General features: G+C 36.7%; 2 protein-coding genes across 40 annotated transcripts in view; one reads left to right on the top strand and one right to left on the bottom strand.

Annotated features, from left to right (window-relative positions):
- Window positions 1–24517, bottom strand: part of nucb2a (nucleobindin 2a) — a 58068-nt gene that overhangs the window by 15443 nt on the left and 18108 nt on the right. The gene's annotated exons all lie outside the window — the stretch shown is intronic.
- The window catches only part of plekha7b (pleckstrin homology domain containing, family A member 7b), a 66700-nt gene that overhangs the window by 1927 nt on the left and 40256 nt on the right, over window positions 1–24517 (top strand). For 4 of the 39 annotated variants that reach the window (XM_078945206.1, XM_078945212.1, XM_078945201.1 and 1 more), the window contains exon 1: window positions 10391–10550. The exons of 24 other annotated variants lie outside the window; for them this stretch is intronic. Coding sequence is in view for 7 of the 15 variants with exons in the window: in XM_078945207.1 (XP_078801333.1) it covers window positions 7649–7776 (128 nt within the window). In the remaining 8 variants the exon portion in view is untranslated. Of the gene's footprint in view, window positions 1–7557; window positions 7777–10287; window positions 10551–10697; window positions 10794–13302; window positions 13807–16013; window positions 16070–23182; window positions 23341–24517 lie in introns of those variants that run through there. 11 more of the 39 variants (XM_078945203.1, XM_078945208.1, XM_078945193.1 and 8 more) reach the window with 8 other exon arrangements.

A 24517-nucleotide genomic window follows, 5' to 3' on the forward strand; every position in this document is an offset into this window, starting at 1 on the left:
TCCCGGGTCAATCCTGCAACCTGCCTGACATAGGATAACCACAAACAGTCAGGTGCAGATAACTGATGGTGGATGGTTCGTGCCACTTTCTTATTGTTGAACGCTTCATCACTGTTAGTCTACTTGATTTGTTGCCGACTAAGACAGCCCCAGGTGCCTCTTTCCGTTGAGGAGCTGTAGAAATGTGTAAATCAGGTAACACAAAATCAAGGGTTAATATTGATTTTAACTCAATAATTATTTAAGGTAAAAATCTTTACCTACAATATGAATTTTTAAAAAAAGAAACACATTTGAACTAGAATCTTAACATATTATTTGACTGTTTTGTGACCTTTTCCATAAATCTCCCAAATGACTCAGATTATTGTGTAGAAAAATAGTCTTAAGTAGTTGTTGCAGATGTCTTTATGCCCCACTTAATTGCCTTTCTATTCTGTGTGCAGGAAATAGTGCTGAGTGCATAACCCTGGTGAATTCAATATGTTTCTCTTAAAAAAACAATAGTTAGTTTGACACATTAGAGGTTAAGAAAGCCACCTGTGCTAGAACATTTGAACAACTTTGGTACAAGATGGTAACATGTTTATATTAATGCCAAAATGATCTTAGTTTTTAACCCTTTTACATCAGAACTTTAGCGTCCGGGTTTACATTTTTTTTAGACAGCTGTAACTCTTCAAACGTTAACGTAATTCCTGCAGATTCTTAAGTAGAGAAAAGCAGACTTGCACTTATATGTAACACTGTACAGTAGTAAAGTGTTTATGCAATTGATGTAAATCAGCTGATTCTGTTGCAGAGAAAAGCAACTTTTGTGCATCATGCAAACATTTACTAGAGTGATGTGTTGCATATCAGTGCAAAGCTAATATCTTTTTTAGATGTCACTGGCGACATTCGTGGCGTTAAAGGGTTAGATATTACCTTGAAAAGAAAGGAAAAATGTTGACAAAAGTCACCAAACATTTCCCCTTGAAACTCAACTTTCTTTTGTTTTTTCAAAAATTGGAAATGGACAGATCAAAAAAAAGGGCACCATTTTAGACACACTTCTGCAAACACGCTATACAACAGTTCTACTGACTTATTTGGATTAAGAAGGGATGGTGGGAAAATTCAAGAGAAGCTGGTTGCAGACAACATGGCAATATAATATGCGGAAAATACTCCTTTTTTTTTTTTAATCCAAAACACTAATTTAACTGGTGACCCTAAGAGTTGTGTTTTTTTTTCCAGCTTTAAGCGTTAAAAGTTAACACCGGTGCTGTCTCTGTCAAAGCCTGCTTTACTCTGACCGTAACTCCTTATGCGATCAACATGAATCAGCTGATAGGCAGAGAAAAGCGGCTTTACGCTGGTAAGCAACAATTAAAAGTGGCTTTTCCCCGATGTCCATATAAAGTGTTACATACCATCACAATGCCACTTTTTTTCCGCGACAGAATACGCTGATTCAGTTTGATCTCTTTAAGGGTTGAAAAGTTACGGTCTTGGGATGACATTTTTGTTTAATAAAACATCTGAAATAAAAAAAGTCAATAAGTTGCAACATCTTCTTGTATGGAAGCAGTCTTGTTACTCTTTCCAGAAAGGGAAAAAAGGCACAGAAGAAAAACTGACCGTAGTCCTCTGGGTGTCATGCAATAAATCCTTCTACCTTCTTACCGCACCATGCTGAGTGATAAAACATTTTCAAATGTTTTCATGATTTATTTTTCTCCACAAATACAATATTAGTTGTCTATTTATTGGTATTTGTTTTCTGTACTCTTAGCCTTTATGCCACTTACTGTTTTTAGTTCACTTTTTTCATCCACCAGATTGTCTGCACACCAGAGTTCACCTGCAAGCAAATCAAGACCCTTGTCTTCAGGCAGACTAAAGTTTTTTTGTTTGGTTCCAGTGAGCTTTCTTATCAGCGGAATAAAGCTATCCGAGGAAACGGAAAAAAACCAAACCAAACAAAATAGTGTAAATTCACTCTTTAAGGTGTAACACTTGGAAAAAAAATATTTTTGAAATCTATAAATCATTCAGAAATGTACAAAAAAGAAGAGTGTGAAGAACAGTTTAAACAGTGCTTAGAGTTTAAATAATTGGAACTTTCTGTAAAAGTTTTTTTTTTTTTTTTAGACAGATCTGATAGTCAAAACAAAGCTACCAGTTTGTGTAAAAAAAACTTGGGTCTGCTTCTCTGAGCTATCCCGGAGGTACACAGCAACAAACTGAAACACTGAAGCCCACGTGGTGCTACCTTGACAACAGTTGGTAGATCTATTGGTGTGTTGATGGTGGAATTTAGCTGAGCTGAAGCACAAAGGAAGTATTGTTAAGTCACCGCAGCAGGGGGAAAAAGAAAACTAGGTTCTACCCTGTTGTAGGTCAGCCTGCTGCTTGCAGACCAGAACTTATCAGGTTAATGCTTTCCAAGAATCTTTCCCATAAATATAGGTGCATTATCAAAAAACAAATTATTTCCAAAATTGAAACAGGTGCCGGAAAATCCAATTTAGTTTTTATAAATTAAGAGACTCTGAGTACGAACTAGGAGGCTTAGCTGTAGGAAATAGAGGATGTGTTGCCATGTTTGGCAGCAGATTGAAATAGTGTCTGTCTTAGTTCTGGCAGTTCTCCAAAGAGGTGACCCAGTTGGAGAATCATCTTCTGAAAACCTCACATTTCAATCCCTCTAGATAAGAGTACAGGTGAAAGATGACGGGGCTTGTTGGTTAGTTTGGTCTGTGCATCACCTTAGACATGCTTAGATTAATTTGAGTAAGCAAAAAAGTAAAAAAAATGAACTTTTTATGACTAATATTATGTTTTTGTAAAGTTTATTAAATTACTTAAAGTCTGATTCTCAAGCTAAAGTAGAAAGAGATAAAACTTCTTCATGTTTTAATTGTGCATCTGAGGGTTAGACCCAATAAGGTGTGTTTTTTAGAAATAAATAAAAAGTATTGTTTCAATTAAAGATTTGGCAACATGCAGGATTTGTTTAAGTGTATTATACACCACATTATTCACTTTCAAAGTCAAAAAATGACTCCAGTGGTACAATGGTGTCTTGTTGAGTACACAGTTTGCATTGTTGAGTGGACTTACAATTCCATGAATGGTCCAGAAAGAAGTGTTTGATACCCACACTAATACTTGCACAACAAAAACGGCTTACTCAGCTTTTATCCCTATTTTATGTACCCATTAGAAGCAAGTGCTTTGTCATTATTTTACTGTTTCTCGAGTCTATGTAATGACTTTTTTTTTACCTCCTTTTGTCCCATTGCTTATTATGTATTCAGGTTGTACTTGCAGTTTTCAAATAGCTGACTGTTTTGACCTGGACGGCTTGACTTAGCAATGAGATGTTTTGGGAGTTTTCAAGTAGGGCCTTTTAATGTAGAATAAAAAAATAAAAAAAGGAGAAGTATCCCTCCAGGCTAGTTACCCTAAAGGCTGTCTTAATGAAGCTTTTCCTTTCTGCAAACACATCAGTTTCATACCTCACTGCAGAGGTCAGAAAATGTTTGTCAAATGTGATGTCGGAAACTAGCTTCAAGTATCAAAATGGAAATGATGTCTTTAATCCAAATATATAAAATATATTTGTATTTAATCAATATTTAAATTATAGTTTTATTTATATTTGACATATGGTTATAATTCTGACCGATGCTCAAGAAGCAAAACAAACCAAGAAAAATGTACATGCTTAGCCATAAAATTGCATTTTGAAAAAGAATTTTCTGAATTTCAAAAAGGTCCTGTATCTTTCTGCAGGGCCATTCAAAGAACATGTTTCTTTTTCTTGTTTTAACCGCAGCAGGTTTGAAAGTTTTCGCTTGACAGACATTGCTTTAAAGTGTTCTCCCAAATGGTTCTCCTTGCCTTTTGTGATGAGGCAGGAAACCAGGCTCAGAGTGATTTATTATTTATTTATTTATTTATTTCAAGAAGGAACGGAACAGCAGAAACTCTCGAGTGGCGAAAACCTTTCACCCCTTCAGAAATGAACGCAGCTCAGATTAATGATGATGACTTGCAGGGCTCCAAATGTCACACTGGTGTAGCAGAACAGCCATGAGTGAAGCTCTCCAGTGCCTGGGTAGCTTGGTGTGGATGTGCAGGTTTTTATCTCTGCTTCACTGTTGAAATATTGCTATTTAGTATATTTATATATTAATATCATTTTAAATCTACAAACTGCATTGACTTAATAGTTACATTTAGAATGCATCTGATGTGGTCAATGAGAGACATCCGGCAGGATTTTCTGCATACTTGTGCAGTTTGAAATTAAATGATTGTGAAATCCCATAAATATTACTAAACAAAAAAAGCCAACACAATAGAACTACGGTTATAATATGAATATTAATAATGAAATGAAGACTATCTGCCACATGCAAAAGCACAAGAGAAAAAAAGAAAATTTGTTAACATTTTTTTCTTTTTGCATAAAACAAGTCAAAGAACAAAAAAAATTCCACATGGATGATCTGTTCCTATTTAAGCACTTGTGGAGAAAATGCCACAATGAAATATTTTCTATTGCAGGAAACTGCAATAGACTACATCAGGAGAAAGAGGGCAGTTTAGGTCATTGTGGCAGTTGCTTTTAACTATGGAAGGAAAGTTCGGCACAGAAAATGGGTCTCTATTTAATTTTCTCTTGACTTTATCAACATTTCTTGTCTAAAATTTGCTTATTGGTACAATTTGGTTATATGGTAAAGTCACAATTGTATTTGATGAGGGAAAGGTCACGATCAGTGTTTCCTCACAGAACTATTGTTACATCTGTACAGTCCTTATTCGCTGGTTACCTTGGAGACCTATTAACAACCGTGTTCCTAGATTGGTTTGGCTTGTTCCTGGGCAATCATGAAAGCGTGCCAGACAGAGCAGTGCAGAGTGAAGGTGTCTGAAGAGGTGTCATGTCTGCTGTTTCAGGTTTAAGGGGTCCTTTTCATTTCATGGCTCTAGCTATTCTTTAAAACATTGTAAATCATTTTCTTTCATTCTGCATTTAATGCTGAATATAAACTTTGTGTTAGACATATTTAATATAATATATCTATAAACTCCTTTTAGTGCATGTGCTAATGTTAACATGAATATTTAGATAGCAATAGTTTGTTATTTGAGTATGTAGGTGTCATGGCATAGTTTAGTGCCATGACACAACTTAGTCGAGGGAAAAAGAACATTTCTGAAAAAAATAAATAAAGCCTAATCTAAAAACAAACACCTAACAATTATTACGAACCAAGATTCTACTAAAAGACGATAGTAGAGCAAAACAAAATGGATATACAGAAGAGCTGGCAATAAGCACAGTTGGAAGTAACTCATTACAAAAATAATACATTGCAATAACGTATTGCTTTTTACATGAACAAAGTGTTGAAAATGATTACAATCTATTTCTATAATAATATTTTACCTGTTACATGTTCAGTTACTTACATATTAAAACAGACTAACAGCCCAGATTATAATTGTTCAAAGCTCTAAGATATTGCGATGTTAAAAAAAAAAAATTCCTTTAAATCTTAAAATAGTGAGCCAAATTTCTGGTCAGCCTTTTATATAGCCAAATATTAGCATTGAAATTTTTCCTAATTAGTGTTTAAAACAGAGCCAAAGCCTTTCCTGTTGTTGTAGGTTAGTTCTTTAGTTTAAAAAAATGTGTCTGTTTTCCCTTTGTTCATTGTAGATGGTCTTTATTTTCATTTGAAAGGACTAAACTGATTGAAGCGCAACAGTTGGTCTTCCAGCTTTTGTGCAGGGCTTTTATGTGGCCAAACAAAAACAATATTAGCAGTGAGTTTTACTGACTAAAAAAAAAAATCATATGACAGTTCCGATTTTTGTACTGCTTCTACCACATCTGTAGGGAGACATGTCAATGTGGGATGACCAGCAGAAATCAGTATCTGACTTGCAGACGTGAAATATCTGTCTTATCTTTAGCAAATAAATATTTTACTAACCTTCTGAGTCAAGTTTATATTTCTTCTTTGTGCATTGTGTTATTTGTTACCACTGAGCATACAGTATCTCACAGTATGCAGCTTTTTTCTTTTCTGCAGTGACAGCCCTCACAGTTAGACGATAACATTTAGCTGATTCTTTCTGATTCCGATACATCCGCCAGCTTCTTGTTTTTGTTTTCCCATCCAAAATAGGGCTGAAATATTTTGCATTTCTACAAAGGGAAACACAGGAGAGGTTAATACTGAGGTGGTTTTGACTGATGATCTAATTATACTGTCCTTGTTTACTGATTGACTTGAGAGTGATGACTTCCATGTGGAGAAAGTGTCATCCACATAGGAAGGAAATAATTCAATAAACATGCTCCTTACTGTGTGCTGTAATAGCCTAAACAGATGAGCCAGAGGACGGTTTCTATCCAGTCCAAATGATTTTAAATCACAAACAAAGTCATGAAGCACAAAAGGCCAGGCCACATCACAAAATGAGTAAAGGCAGAAAAATGTTCTTGTTCCAGAAGAAGGTCAAACACTTAAATATAAACAGAATGTAACCAGAAACTTGATAAGGCAGACACACAAAAAGAGGAAAAACAAACTGGAACCAGGGTGAAGAGAAACAGAGACAAATATGGAGGTTTTGAAGCAGACAAGGCCTGTTTTTATTGATTGTGGTGTGGAAAGAAAGAAAAACCAAAAAAAAAGAAAAAAAGAGAAAGAAGTTAAAAAATAGTAACTTTGGTGTTTGAGTTTACTCTGCGCCTTCAACAGTTCTGCCCACAACGCAGAGGCACATTTTTAATGAACTACTGCCGCTCTGCAGAAACAGTCCTAGAAAAGGATACAGTTTTTTTTTTTTTTTTTTTTACATTTTTGGCTAAAAATGGCATTATTATTATTAAAAGACCACTGGGAACACTTTAAAAATAGATGAAAAGATGATTTGAGTGGGAATTTAATGGGACCTGACAAAGCAGAAATCCTAACTGTCCACAAAGACATACAAACTGTCCAACTGAAGATGACATTTTGTTCAGAAGGTTGTATTAATACCTTGAATGCAGTTTTGAACATAGCTATTTCTAAACTGGTTTTAGAAAAGTAATAAATGTACAGCTGATATTGAAAAGAGTTTTTTAAATGTGTTTATTCTTGTTAAAGTCTCAAGCTTTTTTTTAACTTTAACTTTTATTCCTTCATACATGTCAAGCAGTTAGAACTCTCACTTGAGCCCAGAGCAATTCATAAAAAGAACTGCATCATCAATATTGTGTCCAGCATGACTTATGATGCCACTCGCAGTAATTAAACAGTTTAACCATAACAGTTTTGCTGTGCTGTCTCTAGGCCTTCAAAGAGGTTTGTTTGTTGAATCCCAAACACAGGGAGAAAAAACAAAGAGTAGCTTTTGTGTCTGATACAGTGGACATTTGTGCTGCAGAACAGAAGGAAAGCTTTTTATTAGGAAATGTTGAACTCAGGAACCTGCTTTGACTGATTATATACAGTTGCGGGCCCAATTTGCTCTTTGCACAGTGATCCACATTGTCAAGAGTAAGTCCTTTACTGGCCGAGGGCTTCATCAGGTTAGGAAGTCAGAGGTGGAGCTGCAGGAGTCTGAGCAGGAGGGTGGCAGAGGGGAAGCAATGGGGTCCTGCTGCTCCTGTTCTCTGCCTTTTGGCCCGAGGATGGACTTGGATGATCGCAGCACAGAGGTGGCTGTGGAGCCGCAGCTTAAAGAAGGGCAGAAGGAAGAAAGCCAGATTGAGACAAGGTAACCAACAGATTATTATTTTGGTTTGGATTGTAGTGATGGTCAGGGGACAATACTCAGTTGGCATGCAGAGATAGCTTCACATATAAATCCTACTTAATGGTCAATAGTTTAAGCAGTGAATTTTTATTCAGTTTGAAATTTTTCTGCTGCCCTTGAGATGGGAGTAAAGCGTCTAGGCTTCCTCTGACTGAATTTAAATGACAGTTCTTTCTGCTGCATTCTGTCAGTGTGGGTGAGCGTTGACTGCGGAACAAAGTGGGTCCCACTTTAATCTCATCTCACTAAACAAACATAACTACATGTGATTAATTTGCTGCTACATAGGTAAAAATTAACCAAATGAAGACCATCAGAAAGCCTTTTCTTTCTCTAATTTTTTTTTCCAGCAAAGCATCATGTTTGATTCAAAATTCACTTTAACAAAAACATGTTTTCATTAGTTCATGTCTGTCTTTCAATCAACAACTTGTATTGCCAACCTGGATCTTACCTTTCACAGTGTTAAATATGTCTGTGTTAGACCGGTGACTTTAGTTATACCATTACTTTTATCCAAACCTACTAAAAAAAATAACTAAAAAAAAACAACAACCACAGAAGGCTAAATATAATATTTAAAAAAATGTATTTTTGTGTCAATAGTTTCACAGATGTTTATCAAATCTGTTATGCTTGCTTACTGGTTTCTTTCAGCATGATCAAATTATTGTTTTTTCATGTTTAAGTTTTTAAGTGTTTACTTTTTCCAAGATAAATAATCTAGTAAGTGGTGATAAACATTGGTGAGCTGTGGAGAAAATCTTGTTAACTGCACATTAACAGAGAAAAAAAGGTTGCTTCAGTGTTGGGTGTGCTCATGAAGTCTATGAAGGCTTATTTGTCAAAGAGAAATATTACATTATGTGCACAATGTGATGAAACACCCAGCAAACCCTCTGCACATTGTAACAATTTTGAAGGCCTCTTATCGACCAACATTCTCTTCTGCAGACGAGAATCTCTACCTGCAGTCCATAGAGACATGTAACCCTAATGCGACAATTTAAATGTCTCTATCAGGGATTACAGTCATTTGGAATTAATCTTCTCAAAAATGTTTTGGTCTTTAAAAAATGCAAGCTATCAGATAAACATCAGTCTAACTAAATGCTTTTATTAATGAAATAGTTCCAGAGGTGTAAAGCTGGTGCAGCCATGGGGAAGAGACCACTCATTTTGCTTAAAGCCACAGAGCCACTTAACACATTTTTGAAGCCTAATACAAGTGACTGCGTAAAGATTGATGAACCATTTGGTGACATCTCTAAATAGGTTTGTTAAGGACACAGGGGTGCTAGAGCTTTTGATTGCAACAGTGTGCATGAATAAAGTACTGTATAGCTATCAATCCATTTAATTCTTTTTGTTTTGTTTTGTTTTTTAAAGTGTAAATAACTGCAATGTTCTAACACTATGTTTGGCTTATTGCACATGACATTCAAACAATAAATTACGCTAAATAGACCTTTTTAGCAAAGGTTTTGTAGAGGAGAGCCATTTAATCCTTATTATTTATTCATTTAGGGCTGAAACTGCAACACAAGTGGTTTCAATAAGCTTTTGTTCAGCAGTGGATCGTATCCATAGGTTCAGGCAAAAATTGTTCTTCCTGTTGATGCTTCATTGAATACTGCCTCCCTTATAAATAGAGTATTGAGTTTAAATAAGATTAATGAAAACTGGTTTCAGACTGCTGCAAGTGAGAGCACATGAGGTGGTCAAGGCAATTTCACTCTGCAGCATTTATTGAGCACATTGATCGCAAACTATGTTATCGCTAGTAAAACTATCCCGTTAAATTGGCTGTTGAAGCAGAAAACACACAAGCCTCGTCTTATTTTTGTTATTCTAATTCTTGAAAACTGTTTAAAAAACTATGATTACATCTCCCATTTTGCCTTTTGCATATACTGTCAAAATAATTAAAACAAAAGCTCATTTATATATATATTTTTTTCAACAAGTGGTCCTAATAATGGGATTATTATTATTTGTGTTCTGTCTTTGATACAGTTCTTTAGAGCATGTAGGGATATGCACAGAGGTGTTGTCGTGTTTTTCTTTCTGTAGCCACTAGATACCGCTATCTGACTATGCTAAGGGAGATCACATAATTGTTTATTTTGCTCTACAAACTTGTAAGAATTTTTTTTCCCCCTAAAAAAGTCTGTTACCAAAATATTTTTACCGTTCTGATAGATTTTAATCTTAAATGTGAGAACACCCGGGACCAGTTTTGCAGGGGGGGTGTACCCCACACTTGGAGACTCGCCTGTTTGACTGATTTCTGTTTGGCGAGCTGTATTGATTGAGAGGCCTCATGTCGAGTCTGAGAGCGTGCCCTCATGGCTTGCACCTAAAGGATAGTTGTTAATAAATCAAGGTGTGTGAAGTGCAAGAAGGATCACTTTGGCTGTTGACTCAGTTGACCTACACCTCACTCGTCCAGCTCTCTGCTCTTATCTGTAGTCTGTCTTTTGGAATATTGAGCTGAGCCTGCAGCAGCCACTCAGTCCTGCTCGCCGTCCGTCATTCGTCTGTTCCAGTGACTGGGGTGGGATCTGATAAAGTTGACTCAGGACAAGGCAGAGGGCTCTGGTTGCAGTCAGATACCAAGGTCAGCGCTTTGTTGGACATCATGGTGAGGGGATAACTAATCATCTGTAATTGTCAGAAGGAGCTGGTCCCTGCCTCTTTCCTCTGTCATCAGCCTGTGCGTAGGAACTGAAGAGGTGAGTGTTATCATCTTATCCCTCTAAAAGCAGAAGGGGAGAGCTTTTCTCTATGTGATCAGGAATGGAGAGGGAGGGCTGAAACAGCAGATATAATATAATCTGACTCTCCTCTCTGTGTCCTTTCCTGAACATCTAAAAGGCACTTCCATATGCAAAACCTGACATGGACTCTTCCAGTCAATGCTTAATTATCAGGGAGGATTTTAACATTTAAAAGGTGGATTTACTTTTTTCCAGCGGGTGAGTAGCAACCATTATGTTTCTATTAGCAATTAAGTTAAATGGTTATTTTTCAGGCAGGTTCAGTCTTAGCTTATAAATATTGTATTTTTGTCAATGCTTTAAGTTAATCTGTCTTTTTGATGTACACTTTACTATAAACATTATTTATTTGGATATTTTAGAAGCCTATTTTTCTCAATGCATACGGACCTGGATGCTTTCTTTGTGACTATCCATATTAATAAATCATTAAAAATTTATTGTTGGAGTATTGGTGTTTTTCATGACTTATTTAAATATTTTTGAAATAAAAGTGATCAAATGTAACATTTTCTGCATCTAGGCTCTCTTCCTCTTGTAAACAAAATTGGGTATAAATGAAAAAAAAAAACTTTTTATAGAAAACGATGTCATTATCTGGAAATAATAATAATAATTTTTTTATGTCCAAACACAGTCTTATTGAATGAATTTAAGTTTTTGTTAATAACAGTTTTAAATAAAGTATTTAGATTATAGGGTGACCAATATCCTTTCCTAAAATCAACATAATGACACACACCAAAGTCATGACATCAATGAAAGTGTGTATTTCTGTGGTTTTGTGAAGTTTTCTCTATAGAGAGAGAGCCCCCTGCTGGTGTTCTTCTGGTTTTTCCTCAGAATTGCTTCGGATACGTTTTTTACTTTTTACTGAGAGTGGATGAGTTCAGAACAGCATGTAGGTGAAGAGGTAGAGCGGTCAACCTCTGATTAGAATATTGCAGGTTTGATTCCCGGTTTGCCTGCCCATGTGTCGAAGTGTCCTTGGGCAAGACGCCAAATCCCACATTCCTTCTGGTGGTTAGAGGTTGGTGCCAGTGTTTGGCAGCCGAGCTGCTATCAGTGTGTGACTGTAAAGTTTACGCCGTTTGGCATTTAGTTTTTTTGCTGCACATCCATACATTTATGAACAGGATCTGCCTGCAGAACATGTACTTTTATTGAAGTTGTGAGGGACACCTTCAATGTTGGGATACTTTCCATTACTTGATAGACTTTCTTGCTGAAATCCAGTTCTCTCTTATATTTTATCTCTACCTGCAGCTGTAGTAAATTCTGATTAATATACTCTGTTGTTCTCACACCAGGAACATCTGTAGGATTAGTAACATTGTAAACCATAAGTATTTTTTCAGTGACTTTTATTTAAATTGTGAATTTTTTAAAGAAATTAGCTTTTGGAAGAAGAACTTGCAAGAATCTCCCATTCAAGGGCCATTCATACTCCCCCTTTTCCAGAAAAGTAGCTCCAAACCATGATGATTACACCTCCATGTTTCACAATTAATATGGTGACATTGGGATGTAACTCAACACTCTCTCTTTTACTCACAAGTGGCATTTATGCCATTTAATTCTTTTTGACTCATCTGACTAAATGAAATTGTCCCAGTGCTCTTCTGGATCATCCAGATGGTTTCATGAAAGCATGAAACGTGACCTGAATATTAGTTGAAATACAGCTTTTTCTATTTGTAGAAGAACAGGATAACAGTATAAAAACATTGTTTACAAAAGAGTATAATCAAGTTTTAGCAATAATTTCAACACTAAATGACATTAAAAGAGTAACAACATGATGAAACAGTAGATGTTTTCCAGTTTTAAACATACTTTAAAAAAAAGTTTTCCTTCAAAACCATTCAATATGATTAACGTTTCGATCTTTTTTGTATTTATATTTTTATTTGTTAAAAACTTTGATCTAACTTTATGCCACAGATTTATCTTCCAAAGCCAGTTTTCTTGTGCTGCAGATTCTCTGTCCAGTTATTTCATATAAATGTTAACATTAGGTGGAAACTGAAAATTATGTTATACTAACAAGAAATTAAAGAGCTGTACTGCGGACAGATGAGACGAGGCAGCAGAGGAGAAAACTCTGAGAAGGAGGTCATCTGCAGTTGGATGCACTGGCTGCATATGTGTGGGTGAAAGTATTGTCAGTTTAATCTATAATTCACAAGACCCTAAAACTTGGTGCAGAAGACATTTTTCACCTTTACCATAACCCCCTATATAAACTGATAGGAGACATTTGTCTCTTTTGCTGTGGTGTTATAGCTTTGTCTTTACTTCCATTTGTCATGCTTCCAGATTTCTTTTCAACTCACATTATTCATCTTTATCTCCTGTTTGGAAGGATTTGCTGTTAAAGTTGTTTAAAGTGCAGTTTTTTTAGTTTATCTCGTAGAAAACAATTTTTGGAAAAAATAAACAAATGCAGCCTGCAAGATATTGCTAGTCACATTTCTCCTTTAAGCTTTTAAATGACCTTCTGTCATATTATTAAAATATTCTGTTGTTAAAGAGTTTATATGGCATTGTTCATGCATTTTCGTGGCTGTGACTCCTCATTTCTGTCTGTTTTTTGGCTAAACTTTCCTTACTGTAATTCCTTCTCTTTCCTTCCTTTCCTCCTCCTTATCCTCCCCTTCTCTGCTGTGTATTTCCCGCATGACTGCAGAGGGAATGGAGCAGGGATAGTGTTCAGTACCGGGAAATGCTCAGACAGCAAAGCTCTGCTGGGGGATGCATACATTAGAAGAGGAGAGGTGAGGAGAAAGAGCACCACTGCAGGGAAAAGAATGAGCGAGATTTGATTGTTTAAATGGCTTATAGTGAGAGCCTTTAGCCTGTAGTTTTACGTGATATCTATGGCTTTGAACATGATTTACTGGTGGGACTGAGCGACTTTAATAGTATAGATCACAAGCAAGCATGGTCTCTAGGACAGAGGGCAGTTTAGTGATTGCATATATTTTTAGCTCTATTTAAGCAGCTGAACACAAGAGGCGCTGGAAAGAGGATGTTTTGAATGAATTGACGCCACAGTGCACGTCAGCAGCAGCGCACATTAAAACGGGCAGCACCTGGATGAGCACAGCGCTGGAAACCAAGGACCCGGAGTGAACATGTTTGGACAGCAAGGACAGTCAAGCTCACACGGCCCTCGCAAGAGGCAGCCGGGGAATGGGGTGTCTCACAGGTGTGTAGGATTGCGTGTCTAAAACGTATTTGTGATGCTACGTCACACCTCAGGAGGTGCATCTGCTTGAGCTGCAGCTGTAGGAGATGAATTGCAATTGAGATTTGCATGCTATTAAGTTTTGGTACAAAGCCCATGTGCAGGAAGGAGAATTGAAGCAGATGTCATAGATCATGTTTACATGCTTGTCTATAAAAGCCTCCTGAAGCCTTTAGAGAGTGCACATAATAATGTATACAGAGGAAAGGGTCTTTCAAGGAGTGACGGGAGTTTTTATCATTCGAGGTCACTGACTGTTGTGCTGATGGCAGCGAAGCTGTGATCTCTGATGCAGATTATGATAAACATGGTTAATGTGGGATGTCTCTATGGCTAGAATGTAGTAGTATGTAAATGCAGTTCCTTCTTACACTTTTGAATTGGAATTATTTACATAGGGTTCCTTGCCACAGTTCTTAGCTATTAATAAAGTAAACACACAAACTTGCAAAGGCACGCAGCATGTATTATAGACACTCACGTTGGCTTCTGCTACTTATTACACTTGTTCCTGCATTGGTGAACTGTACAAAATCATATTTTTGCTGACTATGTTGTTTGCTCTGTTGACTTTAAACTAAGCAGCTATGCAGTGTAGCTGCAGTGCAGGAGGTAAAACTGTTATCAGTTTATCAGAAAGTGTTTGTGTTGATTCTTAAGTCTTCGATTTAAATGCTAAAGTGTTTGTAGGCAAGATGTTTGATGGTATATTACTTTGTTCTTCACTTGTAAACTAATACGTATAAACGTAACAACTGTTTTGCCAAAAGTCCTTACAAATTAAAAGAACTTTTAAGTTTTATTAAGTGATAATGAACAGTGTTTTTCTCTTTAATTCATTTTGATCAACCCAAAACACGAGGATTCAAATGAAACAGGCAGTCCCAAATCTTTACTCACTTTTTCAGAGTTTGCATTTGAGTTGTGGCAATAAAGATTTTGAACCCATTCATCATTCCTGCATGTTACCCCATAGGTCGGCTGTTGTACTCTAAGTTTCAGAGTCAGAGGGCTTTAAATACCAGACTGCAGGACTTCACTGGTGATCAGCAAATACCACGAGACGGGCTGGACCTGCTGTGAATCAATACTGTTTTCACATCAGTATATATGGCTACATTTATAACATAGCTCATGCCCAACTGACATCAATGGACCTCTTGTGGATTTTGTGATGTCTTTTGTGCTTTGGTGCTTCTAATGGATTTCGCAATGGTCATTTTAAACTTGGCGTGGCTTTGATCAGGCAGGTGAACGTCTGATTTATTGGTTTAATCATTTCCCTAGCCCTAAAAATAGCTCAGTTGCTCATATCATTCTCCCAGCTTCACTCTATTGTCAAATAGAACAGAAAACCAAAAGCTTTAATATGTGGTTTATTTGATAGAATGATTAAAGGTTTTGACTCAAACTGAGATTTAGATTAAATAAACATAAAAAACTGATCATAAAACATATAAGATTTAATTATTTGAATAGATAGTTCATGTGTCTTAGATTGAATTCCCGTGGATTTGATTCAGCTCAGCCTCCACGAGTGGGATAAAACTTCCCTTTAGGGGAGGGTTCTGGTAAAATTTCAAACACCCATTCCAAATTGGATTACAATAGCTGTCCACCAGATGTGATCCCCTCTGTTTTTGTCTGATGCCTGATTTCATAAGCTTGCTAAGTCTCTTCAAGCCTTCCCCACTTGGAAGAAACTAAAAATAACCCTGAAATTTAGTCATCATCCACAGTATATGCCAATTGGAACCCAATGTAATGTCTGTAACTCATCAGTTTAGCTGACTTGTAAAACTTATATTACTATTGTAAATATAATAGTTTATTTATTTTAGATCATTTGAATTAAATATAATTTTTGATGAGTTAATATTTGAATAAGGGGTTCATGCTGGACTAAAAAAAAACATTTATAAAGTAACACAACAGGACAGTTGGAGGCTGACTCCACCCACAGCCCAGATTTGAAAAATGCAAAATGGGGCTAGGGGAGGCGGGCTGAGTGAGGAAGCTGTGGTTTGGATCTTTGATTGATAGGTTAGCTTGACGTAACTAGAGGATCCTTTTATCAATGTCTCGACGAAAGTAAGAAAAATATCATAGTGGTTTAAGAGGCCTGAGCGGCTGTCTCCTCATCCCACAGTGGCTCTGTCTGTCTGCGGGCCAGCCAGCCGCCCATGGGCCAGTTTAGCAAGCTCCATCCCTCTTGCATCTGGGGGTAAGCTCTGCCTCTCTCGGTAGCTAACCGGCCCTCTGGAGCGTTCAAAGATGGGCTTCTATACTGTAGTTGTGGAGCATGATGATGTGAAACTTCGTGGGACTATCACAAAATTTAACTTTACTACCACACTTCAACCACCAGGGGAAGCACGCAGACAGTTTTAGGCTATCAATTATGTGACTAAAAAAATTTATTTTAAATTGTCATAAATTTGGCAAGGCCCAACAGTCAGCTCTTTTAAAGACCCATTTCTGCCGGTAAACAGTCAGGAGATGTTGCTTTACTGTTTAGTTACCCTTTAAAGTACAAGATTGAAAGCCTCTAAGATCTGATTGTGTGTTTTTCATGCACAAAAGTCATCTTCATTGCCATATTACATCATAAAACAGGACAGTGACACTAAACCATGTTTGCGTTTAGGTGTGCACTATGGGATTTTTGCGCATCCGTGGCTTTTGTGTAATGCTGGAATGTTTTTCATTGCCACAGAACATTGCAGTCATAGAATTACACGTGTCATAACCCCCTGTGTCACTGTAATGTAACGCTCCAATGGAAATGTGTCCAGGGGCTTGTTATACTCTGCTTTCTGTGTGTGCTCATACTGTAATGGGATGTGCAACCACTTCCCAGTCAGACCTAAACACAGATAGCTCCCAGCACACGTACACGCAGTCTGCATATCTGTAAAGGCAGAAACGTTAGTAAAGAGGTAAGTGTTTTTCCGACTTGATAAGAGGTCAGAGATGTCTTTGTTAGCTTCTGCTGATAAAGGGCTGTGGATATGCTGCACACTGAGGCAAACACAGTCACTTGGACCAGGCTGCTGCAGTGAAATGTGTGCTCTTGCTATAAAAGTTGGAATACCCTCAGGGCCTCGATTCTCTGCAGCAAAATTTACCGGACTAATCATTCTTATTACCTACGGTAGACCAAGTTGCATCTTCTTTTGGGTCAGTGTAGCACTACAATTGAACAAAATTCACCACAAAAGTAATCAGGAGTAAGAAAACTTACCGTAGTTTAATGTCCATTGTTTTGAATCAAAATAACATAGGATGTACTATCTTTTGAATTGGCAATATTATAAAGTCACATGCATCAAAGCAGTGTAGGCAGTAATGAGTTGGGTGGAGGCTATTTATATATTAGTGTCTCTGACATTTTAGTTGGAAAAGAAAAATCAAGGTATGTTTTGACACCTTAAGCATTATGTGAATCCCTCTGTTAGAGGATGAAGTGCCTGCTTATCTGCCTCTTTGCTTTAGAATTAAAGCACCGGGTAACAACAGTGGATTCAGGCAGTGTATAGGAATAACAGAGATTACTCTGGTTTGGATCACATAATCCCTAAGAACACAATGAAACTAAGCTGCAGATGTCCCGTTTGTTTTTTTTTATTTGACATCAGAATAGGTGCATGGTAAAGGCATGGCATTACAGGGGAGGTTTACTATTAAATGTTCTGGTTATTTACTATTTACTACTAAGAGAAGCTTTTTTTATGAAATGTAAAATACAGGGAATCCAAGCAAACATGTTTTTGACCATTAAGGTTAAAGAGATGCTATTTATTTTACCTTTGTTAAAAATAAAAAAGCCTGCTCAGCAGGCTGTGAGACCAGCAAAATCTGAAATATTCAGAATTTGGCTTTAAAAATTTGTATTATCACATCAAAAAATAATACAAAAAACATATAATTAAACGCTAAATGTTATGGAAACCACTAACAAGTCGCACAAGAACATTTTACAATAGACTATACCTAATGATGATATTCTCTGTCTTATCCAACAAAGCATTTTCTTCTTCATGTTGTTCTGGTCCATCGACTGCATTTTTAGATTATTGGGGATGTTTGATTTATTTTTGATGTTTATGGGATTACAGAGTTTAGGGATCAGAAGGATAATCTCTATGTGAACATATGCAATTTGTATTTCTATGTGCTCAGGAGGAATGTGCATGTAGAAAGACAGATTGTCTTAATTTAGCTGCATCTGACAGATTAATGCCACACATCCATCACAGAGCAGTGTGAACCTTAAGGAGCAGGCAGGTCCTTGGTACTTGAACACAAACCACTCCTACCCACCCAAAACAATAAAGGCTGCTGCAATCAGCACTCACAGCATGCAGCAAGCTGTATTCAGATACAGCAAAATTATGGGTCTTCTTTACTAAAACTGATTTAATATATTTACATCAATTTGCTACTTAATGTTTACTTGCTAATTGAACCTCTCAAGATAAAAAAACTCAACTTTTTACCCCGCTACTTCCAGTCATTGAGTTATGCAACTAAAACAGACTGAAATAAATACATTTAAATGCTTTTACTTTTGTTTTTACTTTTATATTCTTCTAATGTCAAGTTAGATCTAATATTGGTCTGTAAAGGCTTAACATTCATCTGCAGCTGTGATATTTATTGGATAATAAGAGCACTTTTAAAAAATTACGTAGTATAAAATGTGGTTGTGTTTGCATCACTTTTCTCAAAAACCAGACCAGCACACTCATCGAACCCTGTTTCAAAAATCAACTAATTATTTTAAAGGCATAACATTTTATTGTTTTTTTTTATAGTAATATAGTTTTTGCATATTTAATTATAAATTTATTGATGGTATAAAATAGCAAATGTATTACAGTAATTCCTTAAAGATTATTAAATATTCCTTCATAAGGTCCTGAAAATTATTGATTTTATGATTATTAATGAAGCCTCAAAATCAACTGTTTTTGTACAATTGTGTTAGAATATAGACACTTTACTGCTGATGCCGGAAGTCTGTGAGGCTGTCAGGACAAATTAAAAGAAAATGATCCCAGGTCAGGTAAAAGGAAGCATTTGCTGATGAAGAACATCTAGATTGACTCAAGCCTCTGAAAGCGCATAAAGACTGAACAAAGAAAGTATGTTGGCAGTTGTGGGTCAGGTCCTAGAACTGGCATAGCTTTTTCATTTGTGGTGAGCATGAAAAGTATATTTTTCCCAAAAAAGTTAACAATCTTAGTTCTCATTTGACTTTAAGAGGCATGTTAGTACAGATTTGCCATTCCCTCCTTTCTGACATCTGAATCCCTCTTTAAAAAGGTTTATTCATGTTAGGAGATACATTAGAAGTAACTAATCTAAATTCACAAACAATAAAAATAAAATCATTTACTACAGCATTACATGCAAGTTTTTGTTAGTGTACAACAATGGTTTGTTTTTATTTATTTTTATTTATAAGTTTTTGCAATATTTTTATTAGCAATGCTCTATGTTAAAACTATAGTGAATCACAAAATACTGCAAACAGATGGACAGCAGGTGTGTGACACATTGGTTTGGTTTGAAGCCAGTTTTTAGTGCAATGATTGATGCAACCTTGGCCTGATGTAACTGGCTTGATTTAAAGTCCTCAAACAATGACTTTTGGTGAAACAATGAAAAAGGTTGGACAACAAATCTAACCTCTTGCACTCTCCTCAAACGCTGTATATAGCACATCAAGTGATACAAACACTAGAATTCATCATGTTTTTGATAGTAAAATGGGCATTTGAAATATCTTATAGTTATATGAATTTTGCCAATATAAGATACATTTACATCCCTAAATTTTCTGGTTAAATTTACTGCATCAAATGTAAAACTATTGATCAAAAAAAGTACCGCAAAACTAACTAAAATACCGCTCATTCTGTCCTCCATTTTTGCCTGCTTCCTTGTTCTAAAGCAGATACGTTTTGGTAAAAGACATGATTTCGTTTTTTGGTTTCATTAGCTACAGGCTCCATTCTCCTCCTACTTGTAAACAACACCCCTAAGTTGTTGAAACCCTCTCAAAAGCATTTCCAACTTGAAAAATAACAGTCTTTGAATATGAATCACTACCTGTGATCCAGATGTTTCCCCTGCTTGTAAAGATATCTTTAATGTGTTTTAGTGGGATGTTGAGGACAGTTTCCTCTAGGAATGCAAGGGTTCTTTTTAAAATCTTGACGGTTTTGTTTCAGTTTGATACATGATTTGTGTGTTACAAAAATAAAAAATTTAGACTTTTTTTCTTTTTTAAGTTACTAATAAGCAAATAACAATGATGAAAACATTTCTGTTGGCTTATACTAAGTGTAATGGGATAAATCAATACATGCTAAATCCTTCCTAAATCAAGCAACATTTTTTGACACTTTCAACACAAACATTGGTTAGGTCTTCGAATTGTGACATCCCCAGTTTCCACGAGAAAAAAACCCCTGTATGAAGTCATGACTTACTGACCTGGGAATTATTGTAGTATCTTCTTGTTTTTGGTTAATTGGCACATTATTATTGAGCGTTCACCTTATTGCATTTCTATTAATTGCCACATCCATTATAATTTTAGATTTTTTCTCTCTCGCTATGATTCATACTGGCTTCAGCCTTTTCCTGCCAAATTCTTGTAGAAACTCTCAGTAGGAGTGTTTGACTTTACAGTCAATGTTTTTTTTTCTTTAGTTTTCTTTTTGACTGAGTATTTTGTGTGTGTTTTGAGTATACAAAGCACTTGCATTTTATTCCTTCACACACAACCACTGTTGTAGAACAACTTACTCTTTATTCGCTTACATTTTTGTCATTTAGTTAGACAAAAGAGACACATTACAAGATATTTTGATATGATCAGTGATTATTGGTTGCATTGCCGTCCTACTGATCTTAAATTCGGCCTCTTATTACTAGTATGAGTCTTTAGAATTTAGAATTATTTATGGTTAGTTGAAGAAATTCAGCGCTGTTATAAGAACTCTAAATAATCATTATAAAAAAATACTTAGTTTGGTTTGTCGAGTCGTGCAGTTTAGGATTGTGTAAATTTTGGATGAGTATTTGTAAAGTTTTGTCATATTGGGTCAACTCTCAACAAATCTTTTAATTTTTTTTAATTTTTGGCAAATAAAAACAAGAAGAGTTTATTGCAGGCCATACGGTGGCACAGTGGTTAGTGCTATTGCCTCACAATAAGAAAGCTCTAGTTTGAATTCTGGATGGGATTTTCTGTGTAAAGTTTGCATGTACTCCTTGTGCATGCCTGAGTTTTCTCTGGACAATCCGGCTTTTTCCCACAGTCCAAAAACATGCTTCATAGCATGTTCTTTAAATTGCCCCTAGGGGTGTGTCCCTGCAACAGACTGGTGACCTGTTCAGTGTGTATCCTGCGTTTGCCCAACAGTAGGTTACAGTAGCCCTGTGACGCTGAAAGAGATTCAGTGGGTAATGAAGATGGATGTAAGGATAGACGTATGGGTTTTTGGAGCATTTTCACCTGGAATTAGGTCTCCTAGATATACATCTGTCAGTCATTCACTTAACCACTAAGCTTGTAATTACATAACTGGCTAATATAGAATAGCTAATGATCCTTTTTTAATTCAAATCAGTTACAAATGATTATTTAACCCTTGTGCTATCTTAGATGACCCCACCCTTACATTGACGTGTTCTCCCTACCATGACAAAGGTGGATAAAGGTGGAAAGATTTCATGTAATCCATGGACACCAGTGAGGTTCACAAATCATTGAAGAAAAAAGGTTCAGAGCACTGTCTAGTGGGTCTAGATGACCCAACTCCCAACGTTAAAGTACCTAGGATAGCACAAGGGTTAAATGTATAGCCTCTGGATGGCTCAGTTGGCTGCATGTAGGATTGGTTCATGAGAAACTTGGGTTCATTTCCCAGGGGCTGCGATGAGCTTCATCCAGTGTGGGACCTTAGGCAAGACCCTTGATGATAATGCCTCACTATAAGGTCATAAAGGGCGCCCAAGTCTCCCTGTGCCAGTCCCTGTGCCAGTCCCCAGCTTAGACAAAATATATGGTTGTGTCAGGAAAGGCATTCAGCGTAAAAATCTCTGCCAAGCCACCTGTGCAGATCAGTGAACGTTGATACTCTGTGGTGAGTCCTGAAGGAATATGCCAAAAGGTAAACAACAAATCCAAATGTGTGATGCCTAAAGTCATCTTTCTGCTATTCTTTCAAGATATTTGACAAACACATCAGTGTAAATTGAAATGTATTCATGTGTAATATTTTTTTTTTAATGTCCCTTGAGCATCAACTGGGTCTAAAAGACATTTCCTACTGAAACGTACTGAGTCCCAGCTGTGTGTGTTGAATGTTAGGGCTTTTGTCTTACTGGATACTATATAATGTATGCGGTTACTTCTTGTCTGCCCTAGCAGTTTGAAGATGTTTGCACTCATTACTACTTGACATGATAGATCTACCATGATACAACAATATGTCATACATAGAAGCGCCTTTGTGTTGCCTGGATAGGTTATGCCATGCACTCATTTGTTACCGTTTTAACGTGATTCAGTTTGTGGCGCATTCACTGAAGCTCTCTGTAGTTTGTGTGTGTTTGCAGCCCCTCCATTCACCTTCATCTGATTCTCCAAATTCCTCTGAGGCATTTTATTAATCTGCCGACGTCTCCATAATATTAATGGTGCTTTTATTGCTGCTCATTGAATTTGGTGTGAATATTAAGTCAACACACCAGCTTGTATTAACGATGGATTGTTTGTACGATTGCAGAACACACACTTCAAAAGTGAGGTCAAACACAGGCTTGCATGTAATACCGGGATATTATTCACTCACTCTTTGAGTTATTGCTGCAAGAGGTACAACTCCTGCATAGACTTTCTCAAGTTTACAGGCACCCCTACCCAACGGTGTTCAAATTTAACCTTTTACTAAAATGTACCTTGAAATTATAATTGACTGATTGTGACCAAAGATTTTAAATAACTTGACAGTTACTAGTCATTGTTGCACAAATAAATCTTTTGTTGTTGTTGTTGTAATGATTTAGATGGCAGAAGTTCTGGACTGTATTTTCCTACTGGTGGCAGCTGCATAACTTACTGTACGTACTCCTGAAAGATAAGATATTGAGCTATTTCTGAGAGAAAAAACAGGGAGAGGTGCAGAAATGTAGAGAAAAAAGAAGGATCATCCGATAAGCCTCTGAAACACGATCAGATAACAGTGAGATGGGTGAGCTGATCAGTTCTCACAAGCCGTAGAAAATAGAGATTAAGAGCTCCCCCCTCAGGCTGCATCCTGGTGACTCCACACGGCTGTGTGAGGAGAGCAGCTGCTACCAAACACCCTCTCTGCACACTTTTACCTGCTGCATTATGCTCAGGAGGATTTCTGTGGGTGCACCTTTACAGTGATTCCATCAGAGCATTCATGATGATTCACAGGCTCACGACAGGTGAGACTTCTTTGCATATTGAGAGGAGACTCTGTGCTCGTAATGTGAGGTTCTCTTTTTATGGACATCTTATCTCTGTCGATTTTAGAACTTTACAGAGGTTGGTGAGATCCCTGATTCACGGAAGATGCTTTTGAGCTGATTGAGTATGGAAATCAGTTTGTGTGCTTCTATAGATTTGATGTTTAGCCTGCAGAGTTTTGCCTCTCCTGTCTCTCTGCCAGGACACTGGCTTGTGTTGGACAGGGATTACCCTGAGTCACTTTCTGGACTCTGAAAAATGAGTTTGGTATGCCAGATCTGAGTGTTAGACCCTCTCTGCACACGATGCAATCTGCCATGATGTTGGCTTTGTGGTGGAATATAAATCACACTGTCAGACTTTTATTCTTCTATAACAAGTCTACTTTTAATGAACTTTGAAAAAAAAAAAGAAGGAACAATTTGTGTCTGCAAGGTTTTATCTTAGGTCAAACAGTGCTCCTGTTTTTTGTTTTGTTTTAGTACTTACTGTTATTTTTCTTGTTAATGTTGAAGTTAAAAGTTGAGTGAGATTTCTTGTGTGCATAAAGAGATGCCAGCCATTCTTTAGCTACCTTATCTCGCTTGAAACTGACCTATTTATTTGAACTCTAACATTCTGTAACAAGTTAGCTCAGCAGCAAGATGGTGCGCTAAAATAAAATGTCTTTAACTTTGGGATTTACTGGTTTTTCTACATTTCTACTTATACATATGCATTTATACTGACTTACTTAAATGTACCTAAATATACTTAAAAAATGTCTCTGGCTTCACTATAAACAGCTTTTTTAGTCAAACCTCAAGTAGTTGTTATAGGAATCTTGATCTCTGAGTTTTGTTCTATTATCTCTAATAACATCACATATATTTGAAAGTAACAGACCTTGTTTCAAATTTCTTTTGCTGATTTTTTTCTACGAAAAGGTGTGCCTTCCCCTGCACAGTCACCAGCTTTAACCGGAGGAGGCTCTCTGCAAATAAAAAGAGCTACTGTACTGCAGTCCCTGTGGATAAAAGTGGCTAAGCTTCAAATTCCATGACAAATAGTTCAGAAATAATGCGGCAAAAACAAAAGCCTCAAAGAATCCAGATTTCTAATTAACAAGGGTGCTGTGTATTATCTGTGTCCAATGCAGCTCAGCACGTTTCTGGT

Source organism: Oryzias latipes, chromosome 3 (genome assembly GCF_053564925.1).
Source record: "Oryzias latipes strain Hd-rR chromosome 3, Olatipes_Hd-rR_3.1".
In the NCBI taxonomy this organism is placed as follows: domain Eukaryota; kingdom Metazoa; phylum Chordata; class Actinopteri; order Beloniformes; family Adrianichthyidae; genus Oryzias; species Oryzias latipes.